Here is a 13,125-nt window from a genome sequence, read left to right as displayed (position 1 = left end):
AAGAGCTATAAATATGCGTACACATTTAAAAAAACAATGTATATACCTGTTGCAATAGGGTGTTCACTATTACTCTCTGCAGCCCCCAAAACAGTTAATATTCTTACCAAAGAACAAACTTTTGGTTTAACAAACATGCAAATCCTGGAAGTCATTGGCATACCATGAGTAATAGTACCAGTTTTATCGAAAACAATGGTTTTAACCTTATGAGCATTTTCTAAAGGTCCAGCTCCCTTTACTAAAACACCATGTTGCGCACCAACTCCAGTTGCTACCATAACAGCAGTCGGCGTAGCTAGACCTAACGCACACGGACAAGCAATAGCAAGCACACTTAATGCACACCTAAACGCATATCCAAAAATAATTTCTTCTCTATTTAGACCAATTTTACTTTCTGGTGTAATCGGTAAATGATCAAGATCTATATAACCACTTATCACCCACCCAATTAGTGTCACTACCGAGACGAAAACAACAAAAGGAACGAAGTAGCCGGCAATCTTATCTGCGAGTTGTTGAATGGGTGCCTTAGAAGTTTGTGCTTCCTCGACCAGTCTTACAATTTGTGCTAAGGTTGTATTTTCCCCAGTATGAGTAGCTACCATAAGTAAAGCACCGTTTTGATTGATAGAACCACCAATTACTACGGATCCAACTTTTTTCGGTACCGGCATAGATTCCCCTGTTATAAGACTTTCATCACAAGATGAATGACCAAATATTACCTTTCCATCAACTGGTACTTTAGTCCCAGGTACAACACGTAATACATCTCCTCTTTGTACGTAATCTACAGAAATTGTTTTTTCACTTAAAACCTCAAATTCATCAGAAATGGTCACTAAAACTGCTTCTGTGGCTTTGAGTGATAAAAGTTTTGACAAAGCTTCTGAAGTTTTTCCCTTAGCTATATGTTCTAACCATCGACCCAGTGAAATAAAAATTAAAAGCATCGGAGGTGTATCAAAAAATGTTAGAGGTGATGTATGTTGTTGTAAAATTATAGCAGCAAGTACAACGCAAACTGAATATATATAACTTATACTAGTAGCCATTGTAATTAAAACATCCATATTTGTGGATCCATGCCTAAGTGACTTATACGCTTGCACGTAAAAATGCCATCCACCAAAAAACTGTACTGGAGTTGAAAGTAAGAACATTACTAAATTTTCTGTGGATAAACCTGGAACTACACAGCACATTCCTTCATGACCGTGTAATTCCATTTCAACCATAAAGTAAATCATAGCAACCATTGACGGCCCACCAAAAAATAAAGAAATCACAAATGAGTTTCTCCATTTACGAATTTCTTCTTTATGTTCTAAATAACTATGTGACATTTTATCTTTGTTTGTTAAAAGTTTTGCATCAAACCCTAAAGATTGTATAGCTTCACAAATATTTCGAGGTCCGGTAAATTCTGAATTGAAACGAAATTTTCCACGTTTTGTTGTTAAAGCTACAGCAGCTGACAAAACTCCTTTAATTTTGAGACAATGTTGTTCAATTTTATTGACACAGGAAGCACATGTCATTCCCAAAATTTCTATTTCTACTTCACCTTCACCGGTTCCAGGTTCTACTATAACTTCTGATGGAAAACCCAATTCGGTAATAGACTGTGCTATATCTTCTGGTGCAATTACATTTGGATTATATTTAACTTCCGCTTTAGCTGCTAAAAGAGCTACTAAAATGCTATCAATGCCATAAATTTTTTTACAATGTTTTTCTATGGCAGCCACACAACTTGCACAAGTCATACCTTGTATATGCAGAAAACATTTTTTTAATTGATTATTTACACCTATCAAAACGCCATTTCCCAATTTATCACCATTTAATTTATTGTAATCCCCAGCTGAATCACCGCCTATCATAACTAATGATTCCGAAACTGATTTCTTTTTAGGTCTTTCTTTATTAGAACTTCTATAATTGATTTCAGTTGATTTCATTTCTTCAGCTACTTTCGCATCAAAACCCATATCGTCTATCATTTCCGCTATTTCCAATTCAGTTAAATGACTGGGATCATATTCCACAGTTCCTAATTTGTCTTCTAAACTAACTTTTATTGTATATATTCCTGGTTTTCCACTTATATTTTTTTCTATATTTCGAACACAACTGTTACATGTCATCCCTTCAATACTGATTTTTGTTGTTAATCTGTCTGGAACATTAGACTTCTGTGGGCTACAATTTACGGAAGTCACATTACTACTTGTATAAGGACAATCAAAGCCCATTTCCTCTATTTCATAAGCTATTTGTGCGGGATTTATTATATTTGCATCATAATCAACGTAACCAGCATTTTCACTTAGGATCACTTTTATTTTATGTATTCCAGATTTTTTTGATATAGTACTTTCGATATTACGTACACATGATTGGCACGTCATACCTAATATAGGTAATCGTACAGTTAAAATTGAATGTCCAAGCAAAGCCCTTGAATCGCAACAGTTATCGTCCTCGTCCATTTTGTGACTAAAAGTAAAAAGTATAAAATAAACATTAATTATTAGAAACATCTCAAAATTTTTTAAGAAAATTAAATTGTTAAATTACATACAATCCCAATTTTTTGTACAACTTTCGTACGAAAATTTAAAAATAATCACAATTTTAAATTACTAGAAATTTTATTCAACCACATCATTCTGGATCTCGTTTTAGACTGATATAATATTTTAATAGAAACATCCTTTAAATATGAAAATCATGTCATTTTTCACGACAAAATAATTTTTCTTTTGCAGTTTTTCTCATTTTTTATTGATTTGAACGAAGGTTTCTTTACATAAATGAAAAATTCTTGAAATTCCTAAATGTTCTTGGATAAAGTAAAATTAAAAACGACAGAAAGATATTGAAATTTTTGCAATTCCTGTTATAATGAGTTTTCACACAACTTAATTGAATTATAAAAAATTTTTAAGATTCTTCTATAAACCTTGTTATTTATTAATGATGAAAAAATAATTGAATTCATAATTTATCAAGTAAGAAAATTAAATTTCAGGAAAATATGGATAAAGTCAAATTAAACATTTGTTGCATCGTTAATAAGGTTTATGTCTTAGTAGTCGTTAATTACCACATAAAAATTTGGTGAATATACGTATAGTACTAAAAAGCTACGACGAGAGTTTAAATTGTAATTTATTTCCAAAATTAGTAAATTTTTTTTTTAAAATTACGCCTTCATAACTAATTAAATAAATAAAAATTTATATATTTCAAATATATATGTATTTAAATAATACAAAAAAATATTTTATAACAACAAACTTTAATATAAATTAAGTATGTGTTAAATTAACTTCAACCTAAAATATAAAACTAGCGAAAATTTACGCTCGCTCTCCTAATCTTGTTACGTTTCTTTATTATTTTAGTGCTTTAACAAAAATTAAACCAAAGGAAATACGTAAATTATGTGTAAATCGAAGAAATTCAAGTTTCTTTGTCTTGATACGGATCACATCTTTGAAAAATTAATTTGACAGTCTTTGACATTTGACAGAATCTAAATTAAATAAAACGGCATTAAAGAACTTGTCTCTGTGAAATGGAAGTACATATTATATTTATTTTTTTTTTCCTTCTTCACTCCTAAGGGGACCATAGGACTAGTGCATGATATCATACCCTAGTTTCATAGCGTCATAGAGTTAACTAGGTAGGTAACGAGCCTGCCGTAACATACTATATTTTAATGTAATTCTATTCTCAAACGAAATTCAATCTAACGACAATTAGTATTTACTGCTTTTAAAGCAAAGCTATTCAAAAATGGAAAAAAATTAAAAATTCTTTAAAAATCTTATGGGTAAATAGATAAATATTTGTAGAATATTGAAAAAATCAGATTGAAAACTCTATTAAAATCTTAAAAATCTAGCGTTTTAATATTAAATTTCAAAAATAATTGAAATAAGAGCAAAATGAATGAGTCTAAAATAAATAAAAAGATTTATATTTTCTAAAAATAGATTGTTTAAGTATATTATTTTTATTGTAGTACTTATTTTATAAGAGTATGGATGTACATCTAGATAAAAGGTAAATAAGGCTTGACAAAAATATGACTAAAAATATTATGACTTTCTGTTTTTTGACTTATAATAACGGGGATTTTTATCTGAAACAAAAATTATATGTATGTGTGTAAGTACACAAACAAAAAAAATTTAAAAATTCATTATATTGAGGTTATAATAGCATTTAAAAAATGTAGTAACTTTGTTTTTTGAAATAGTTCTAGAATATTATTAAAAATTTCTCTAATTTACGCAATATTTTCATTGGATAAAGTGGTACTATGGCTTGCGACCAGAAGTTTTTCCATTTATGTATTTTCCCACAGAAAATTATTTTAACATAATAACAATTAATTTACTACAATTTTCTTTTCTCTACTAAACTGTTAGAAGGACAAAAACCTTTATTCCCATAAAATAAGAACAAACTTGTAAAAATTTCTAGTCATACATACGTATTTACAATTTTTATCCGCTGAAGTAAGCGTATTGTGAACTAACCCTACAAGTGGCGCATTAACATAAAAATCCGTTGCTAAAATTATAAAATTTTAATAATACGTGTACATATAAGTATTTCATAGATTTGATAAATTAGAATAAATTCACGTAGCATTAGAGAGTCCAATTTTAATAAAAATCGAAAATGGCACATGTAATATTTATAATTCGCTTTAGTAATTGCTAAAGTAAAATATTGTTTGAATATTCTTTTGAATGTCAATTTGCACAAATTTTATCATGATTGATTAAAGAGAAAAATTTGAACATTAAAATTAATTATAGATTTTTGTTATCCTTTTCGAGATTTTAGTAACGATTAATTAAGTAATTGTATTGCGTAACTATACAATTATAGCAACAGTTATTAAATCAAAACAATCTCGTGATCAAAACAAATCGACAATATTACAGTATTATTCTATACTTGTAACTTGTTTTTTTTTTTACAGATTTCATTGATAAAAATAATTTTTTTTTCTTTCTCTAATAAAATAATTAATATAATAACAAAATCTTATGTAAGAGACACACAATTCATTCATTCATTACCGTAAAAGTTGATCACGTTCACTTTCAACAAAGAAAACTGGATGTGTTAAATCTTCGAAATCATCAAACATTTTTGACGTTCCAGCTTCCATGGATTTTCGACGATCTTTTTTACTTCCAATACCCAACATTTTTTTTAAATATCGAATCTCTTATTTTGAAAACAAACGTAAAATGAAAATATTTTCTTACTAATATCTACTCTCGCAACTAGGACGTGACTGATTGCTTAAAGAATCAAAAAAATTTTTTTTTTAAAATAAGACATCATTTGGACTTTACTATTTACAAATGTCTGTAATAAACTGATTACACCTATATGTATGTGGAAATTCAAATTAAAAAAATCTTTTTATCTTATTTCTTTTATATAGATAACGTGTATCAGAATATAATTTACCCAATCTAAAAAGAATATTCATATAAAAAATTAAAAGAAGGACCATACAATTAAAATATAATATAAAAGAAGCAGTGACGTTAATTTATTATAAAGAAACGGGTAAAAAACTATTAATTTATTGTAAACGTTTACAAATTGTTGTTTTCTCTCTCAGTCGTTTAAGTAAATAAAATCTATTTTAATAAAAATTCGTCTGTACACTTTTTCCATATAAATTAGAAGTTGTGAATTATTATGTTGTATTTAAACGGCATGAGGAAATGAAAGAACACTTATACAGCATATTTAGCACTTATACAGAAAGAACATGAAAGAACACTTATACAGCATAATTTGTATAATATGACAAAGATGAAATAAAAGACTTTTATTCTATTGAATTTTGCAACAACCACTCAACCAGTTTTTTTAAGTTAATCATAACTATTATCTTAGCATCAATGAAATGAACAAAACCCAAAATAATCATTATCTGATAATATAATACAAAATTTATAATAAATGACACATTGTTATAAAATAGCTTATAAATAATGTTACACTACTGACAAAATATTCGCTAAATTAACAACTATAGCAGAGAATATGGTAAGCGGCAAACCACTTTCTTGGCTTATTTGAAACTTGCGGATGAGCTAATAAATTTTAACACCTGTCTCATCTTTTGCCATAAAATTGATGTCATTTAACTGTGTATAAAAAAAAAGAAGAAAAACTCTCTTATGCGCAATAATTGTAAATTGTAATCTTTTTATGTTATAATAAATAATTTTATTTGTGTAGTAAACTTTTATATTCTAATTTTTTAGAAAGCATCAAACAGAATTGAAAGTTTTTTGTTGAATGCTACAACTTGTAAAATAAACCTTGGCTTATAATGAATACTCGTCTCTTTGTCGAAAAGCTATCTGATAAATTGTAAATTTATGGTTTGGAGTATTCTTTATCAGTTTCTTGAATACGATAAGTGATTGTTGAGATAAATACCCTAATTATCTCGTCGGTAAACTAAAATTACATATAAAAACGAAGGTAAAAAGTATTAGCTACAATACACAGATCTTTTTTTAAGTTTTGATTTAATTTAAAACGTATATATTTACATGTTATCATTAATGTTTTACCGTTGAAAGAACGTCAACGACTTAAACCGTTAAAAGAATGTCAACGTTTTAAGTATAAAAACGGTTACCGCAATGTAGTCAAAAGCTAAAATTATTTTAAATTAACGTTATTTAGAACTCCAATTGATATTTAATGTTACGATGACCTCCTTATACTTAAGTCTCCCGCTTACATGCATTTGAGTAAATAAATTCACGATATATTAAATAATTAAACTATTTTATTGACATTTACTTGTTATCTACACAAAAAAGCTTTTTTTAAATGTGTTAATCGTGTAAATTATTAATTTAAAGTGTTTTTATCAAAAAAAATTTAAACCACATACCGATATGTTTTCCCTGATAACCTGATAAAACACTATATTTAAACTAAGAAAGCTAAGTAACAAATAGCTGTATTAGTTCTTAAAGCCCAAAATAAAAACAAAAACGGAGAGTAAAATAATAAAGGGAATTAATAAAAAAAAATAAAAAAATTTTTTTTCCTGGTGATAAGGATTGATATTGGAACAGGCATTCATGAATTTGTGAACGAAAAATTCAACGATTTTGCACATATTCACCACACTCGAATATTTCATATACATTGCTACAAACTTAATTAAATAAAAGTTGATTAAATTTTTGATCAGTTAAAAAAAATACAAGGGGAAATTTAGTTAATTTGTTTACATATAAATGTACGTATAAGCCCAAAAATATGGTATAAAAGCATATATAATTAACTAATTTCCAATTTTTTGTTTTTCACTCTCAAAATATCTGAAAATGATGGTTTCAATTTAAAAAAAAAAACAAAACAAAAAATTTAAACAGGTGGTTTATTGGAAATACATTCATTGACACAGTTTTGTTGAAATTTTTTTAATTTCTCCATATCTTGTTAATAACTACTTCAATCAGTAATTTGAAAAAACCATTTTAATAATTAAAATATCTTGCACACCCTTTTTTCTTTAATGAATTCTCTCTAGATTTTCTAGTAATTGTGTTTATGAATTAAATGGTTTTGCAAAGCAAGTGTTACAGAAATTTTGCATTCAACAAAAAAATCGATAACTTTCACGGAAAAAAAATTGGAGTGAGTACCCAATTTTCGATAGTTCTACTAGCCCATTTTTGGGAAATTTTGGCATAGTGGCCAAAATTGGTAACGACTGCAACTGTCTTTTTTTGGAATGATTACCTCACAATTCCACAAAAATATGTTCAATTTTCTTTTAATTTAGATATTTCTTCAATTTTTATACCCGTACGAACGTTCCTCACCGTTTGTAACGCTAAGAAATAATGCTCTGAGATATAAACCCAAGGGTATGTTTTTGATCAGCGTCGAATTCTGAGTTGATTTAGCTTTGTCTGTCCGTCCGTCCGTCCGTCCCAACGATAACTCAAAAACTAATTGAGCTAAGCTCACCAAATTTTCACAAATGATTTATTGTAATAAGTGCCACAACCCTATTTAAATTGGGCATGATCGGAGTACCGGTTCGGGTATCAAGCCGATGTGCTTGATAATATTCGTTTAAATTTCTTGGCTCTTTCTGGTAGCTGCCATACAACTTCATTAGTAGTTTGGCACACACAGCATTTTGAAAAAAACACATTGTACTGAAATTTTGCATAAATACTTACGGCAACTTAAAGTCATAGTCTTTCCCATAGTCAGTTATGGCATCTTTATTCGCACATAGGATAACAAATTCGTACGGGTATCATAGAGTTGACAAGGTCTCGTTTTTTGAATTTCTAGTTAAATATGGAATAGCTGTCATAGATATTGGAAATAAATCCTATTCTTGTTTTGTGCTATATTCCAAAACTTTGGTAATCACTACTAATTAATCAATATTTGAACTCAACGCATAGTAAACTTTGGAATTATTACTGAAGAAACTTTGTAAACAATACAATTTAAATTAAGTAACTGTTACGATATATACAGTAGACAGTGCAAAATAATTTAAAGAGTAAGTATCCAATAAAAAAAGGAATTGCTTCATTTTTTTTTGGTAATGAACACCCTTTTTGTTTAGGTGTTATTACTAATATTACAGAACACTTGTTCTCTTTAACAAGTGTAGCTATTACTATAAAACAATATAGAAGTTCCTCAATTTTTTAAGCAATATATGGCTGTGAACAAATGGAATCAGTCCATTTCTTTTTTTCAATAAAGACGCTATTTGTGGTAGAGCTAGTGTTACTATTTTGTAGCTGATGCTTTTTTTTGCTTGGAGGTATTTTCTAACATATGAGAATCTTTTCCTTATATTTGGGGATATCGTCTCATGAAAGAAATATACTTATTAAAAAGTGCATTTGCCACTAAGTGTTAACTGCCAAATATTATGTTAAATGTACTACATTAACATGTTACTTTTAGCAACCCTTAACGTGTAATGTTAAAACATTTCATGTAATGAATTAATTAATTACACGAAATATAGGTATTTACTTAGTAAATATTTTATTTTTATAATTATTCTGATTTATGTGATTTTTAGAAATTATTTCCTACTTCTTCCTTTTTTAATAGTCTACACATAACGTCACATTTAAAAAAGAAAGTCTTCCAAGAATTTATATTTCTATGTATTGTAATTAGGATTACAGTAAACCTTTGTCTTTAATAATTAAAAACTAACTATTTAAATTTTAATAAAAAATAAATTAATTGTCTTTTAATTTATTTAAATGAATTAAATTTAAAAACAAAGAATTAAAGTTTTTGTTAATATACAATCAAACTTTTAAACTTGTACTTTATAAAACAGCTAGTATCATAAAATATATTATTTTAATTAATTGTTGTGTGTATTGTTAGCTTATATAAAAAATGTCCGCTTTATAAGCCTTCAGGAAGTATATATTTTGATAATCGTTAGAGCATCAGTGACGAAATCGATGTTTTTTAAATATCGAAAAAATTTTAATGTTTAATGAGTCTAGAATTGATATTATACTGAGATTTTGTTGAACCGGTAACATTCAAATCCAATTAGTTATAAGGGTTTAAGGAAAGAACAAGCAAAACACAAGGACATAGGTATTTCCCCTGTGTTTCGCCGTCAATTGGCTTCTCTTGCTTAATTGGCTTGCTTAGATTTAAATAAATTTTACCATTGGTTTTCGAGAATTATTTTAGCTCTACAATATTAAAATGTCATAATTAATTTTTCATTGCAGCTACCATTATATAAGATTATCAGAATGTTTAGAATAATGTAGTTTTCAATGTGCAAGGGGATTTTTGATAATTCATTTCTTTCTTAAATCTTAATATAAAGCACGTTCAATAAAATCAAACTGTAAAATCTTCAAAAATATCATTTTCAAAGTGACAGTTGTGTTTAAAGTTCTAAAGGGATTTTTAACTTTTTTTATAACTATGCTCCAAAAATATTATAAAATAGAAGAGGAGCATAATAGAAAAATGTCAGATTTTTAAAAATAACTCGAGTATGTTACAAATCAGAAGGTATAATATTCAGTTTCTGCAGAATTGTAAGTATGCGCGAACAGACTTTCAAGATTTAATTTAGAACTTCAAGTGAATGTCTCAATTATCGTTAATCAATTAAATTTAAATCATCTAAAATAAATTTTGATCAAAATTACAAAAATTAATCATTAACTTCAAATTTGAAAGCAGCTGGCAATAAAAGCATTTGTTTTGTGCGAAAGGTGATCTAAATCTGTAAATAATAATGCACAATTACCTTTAAAAATAGCTACATGAGCTGATATTGCTCCAAGGTTAGTCAAGAATATTGGATTTCAGTATATGTATTTGAAATATAAATACAGATAACAGCGAAGAAAATCTATGTTTATAAAATGAAAAAATGATTCCCACTTATTTCATATTAAAAATGTAATTAATTTTTAAAAAATAAAAAAAAAACAAAATTTACTTAAACTGATTTAATAAAATTTTTTTGTGTGCAATCGTATAAGTAAAGTCATAATATAATCTAAAGTATTTGAAAAAGTATAGACAAAAAACAAACTTAAACAAATTCGTTTTCTTTTTTTTCAAAATCGTTATAAAGAATATTGGTAAGAAGAAAATGAAAGTGACTAACGCGTTAGCTCTTTCTCAGAAAGCAAATCATCTACAGAAACCAATTAAATACTTATTCATGGAAAACGAAATTAGACAATAGAGAAGACACAATCGGAAGAGTAGAAAAGTCTTCGAGAGCTTTTCGTCATGAACTACAGTTCTCACTAAATCAAAATCTAGAACTTGTAGATTTTGTAATGAGCAGAGAAGACTTGAATACAAGTTGTGGGCGGATTTAACTTTGAAGCTATTTAGCAAAATATCATACACAATCGCGCCGGGAAAATTGAAATCTTTCATACCTTTAAAAGTAGCTTAAATTCATCGAAAAAGCTCTAGGCTGCCTTGACTGTTATGAACCAGCTCAACACGTTATTACTTGATGATAAAAATTATCAATTTCGTTTCATTTAAATTTATAGTTTTTATTATATTCGAATACTTTTTATAGTTCAAAATACTCCAGTTCTTCAAATCTTTCTAAAACAAGATCACAAATAAATTAGTCATCAAATTCGAGAATTATTTAAAAATTTAAACATAGTAAAATATGTATGAGAATTTCAATTTACTTTTTTAACAAATCCAAAGATTTTTTTATTAAATTCATGTAATAAATTCATACAACATACATATTTACTCATATTCATACATTTTAACTTATTTCAACTAAAAAACTAGTTTTCATTTTTTTAAAAATAACAAAAAAATTAACCATAATGCAACACAACATTTACCTGTCCCACTACAACTCGATTAACGCTCTTTACATTATTCTACAACATGCTTCATATATACATAAATATAGATTTACATTGAAAAATAAATATGTAATATGTATGTATATATCTATATGTGTACAAACTTGTTTAAATTTGGAAATTAGATCAGATCAAAACTAAGATTTAATAATGTTTAAAAGAGGCAAGTGTAGAGCTAGAATAATTTTTTCTGTCATTGAGCACTTTTTGTTAAATTACTTAAAAAAACCTTTAACGCTTATTTATTTATTAATTTTTTTGATTTTCTCATTAAGTATCTTTTACTTTCACTTTATTTAATTATAATTTTATTTTCACTCTATTTTTATTTCTTTAATTTAACTAGTATACTAAAACTCCTACATATATTGAATTACATACAATAATATATTCTGTATAAGAATGACTAATTTTCAAATTAAAATAAAATATTGTTATTATTAAATTATTTAGCAAATATTTAAAAATATTTTCTGAAAACCATATTTTAATTGCTTTTAAAATATATACCATGTGTGAAATATTGGAAAAATATACATTTTATTTAAAAATAATGAAATAACACAAAATTCAATTGGAATCGCATAAAACCGCAGATGATTATTTTCAATACGTCATATTTCACGAAATTTAAACAAAAAAAAAAACAGATTAAAAATATTTTTCATTATAATCAAAACTAATAAATTGACATTATATTATTAAGAAAACAATACAATTGTACATAAAATTAATTTAAAATTATCATTTTTTGTTTCATAAGAGTACAATTAAAACCTATTTTCCCATTTTGAATTAAACAATCAAATGTATTTGTAAACAACATCCACTAATATAAATTGATAAACATAATATATACAAATACTGTTATACATTTATATTACCTATATATTTAATGTAAATATTTACAATTTAATATTAATCTAGTCTATAATAAGTACATATAATTTTAAATATTGTTAATTAACTAATAAATTTTTAATACACTCGTAAGTAATTTTTTTATATGTATAAAATACAGGCTATACAAGAGATCTAACCATTACTATGGTTTTAATATTACTGATTTTATTATAACGTAAAATTTCTATGCATTGCAAAAAAAAAAGTTGTTTTTTAGAGGATGTGGGGCATTTACCAGATAGGGGAAAAAATGGCAACAGGTTTTTTCCACTGTTATACTACTACAATATAGAATATAGTAAAGAGTGTTGTATTTATTTATAAATATAATTATTAGACTTTAATACATACAGAATACTGTTATTGTTTTTATTTTTAGTGTTTTTACCATTATTATTGTTGGGGAAAGCTTTATTATTGTTATGAATGAATTGGGAAAAAACTTGTGTATAACAGTTTAAAGATTATGTTTCATACACTGTAAGCAATTTTACGTGTGTATACATATTTCTTAATCAAAACAAAACTATTGAAATTGATAATAATATTTTTTAAAATATATGGTTATGGTTAAGAAACATTCAAAAAAGTTTATCCATTTTATATTGTAAGTATGGAATAATAATTTATTTTTTAAAACTGAAATTTTTTAAATACATATTCTAGTTTCGTTGAATAATTCTTTGATTCTTTTTAAAATTCATTTACTTTTTTAAATGTAGCATATTACACTCCTAGCCAAAGT

General features: G+C 26.5%; 1 protein-coding gene across 8 annotated transcripts in view; it reads right to left on the bottom strand.

Moving 5' to 3' along the window:
* LOC129610095 (copper-transporting ATPase 1) overlaps positions 1-13,125 on the bottom strand; it is a 36,738-nt gene that overhangs the window by 12,054 nt on the left and 11,559 nt on the right. For 4 of the 8 annotated variants that reach the window (XR_008697070.1, XM_055522449.1, XM_055522452.1 and 1 more), the window contains one exon: positions 47-2,508. Coding sequence is in view for 7 of the 8 variants with exons in the window: in XM_055522449.1 (XP_055378424.1) it covers positions 47-2,508 (2,462 nt within the window). In the remaining variant the exon portion in view is untranslated. Of the gene's footprint in view, positions 1-46; positions 2,509-2,593; positions 2,688-5,117; positions 5,340-11,453; positions 11,583-12,361; positions 12,445-13,125 lie in introns of those variants that run through there. The other 4 variants (XM_055522455.1, XM_055522453.1, XM_055522450.1 and 1 more) reach the window with 4 other exon arrangements.

This window comes from Condylostylus longicornis, unplaced genomic scaffold, assembly GCF_029603195.1.
Source record: "Condylostylus longicornis isolate FDR11 unplaced genomic scaffold, ASM2960319v2 ptg000044l, whole genome shotgun sequence".
Taxonomy (NCBI): domain Eukaryota; kingdom Metazoa; phylum Arthropoda; class Insecta; order Diptera; family Dolichopodidae; genus Condylostylus; species Condylostylus longicornis.
The sequence above is the reverse complement of the archived record's forward strand: the minus strand, read 5'-3'. Positions and strand labels throughout refer to the sequence as shown.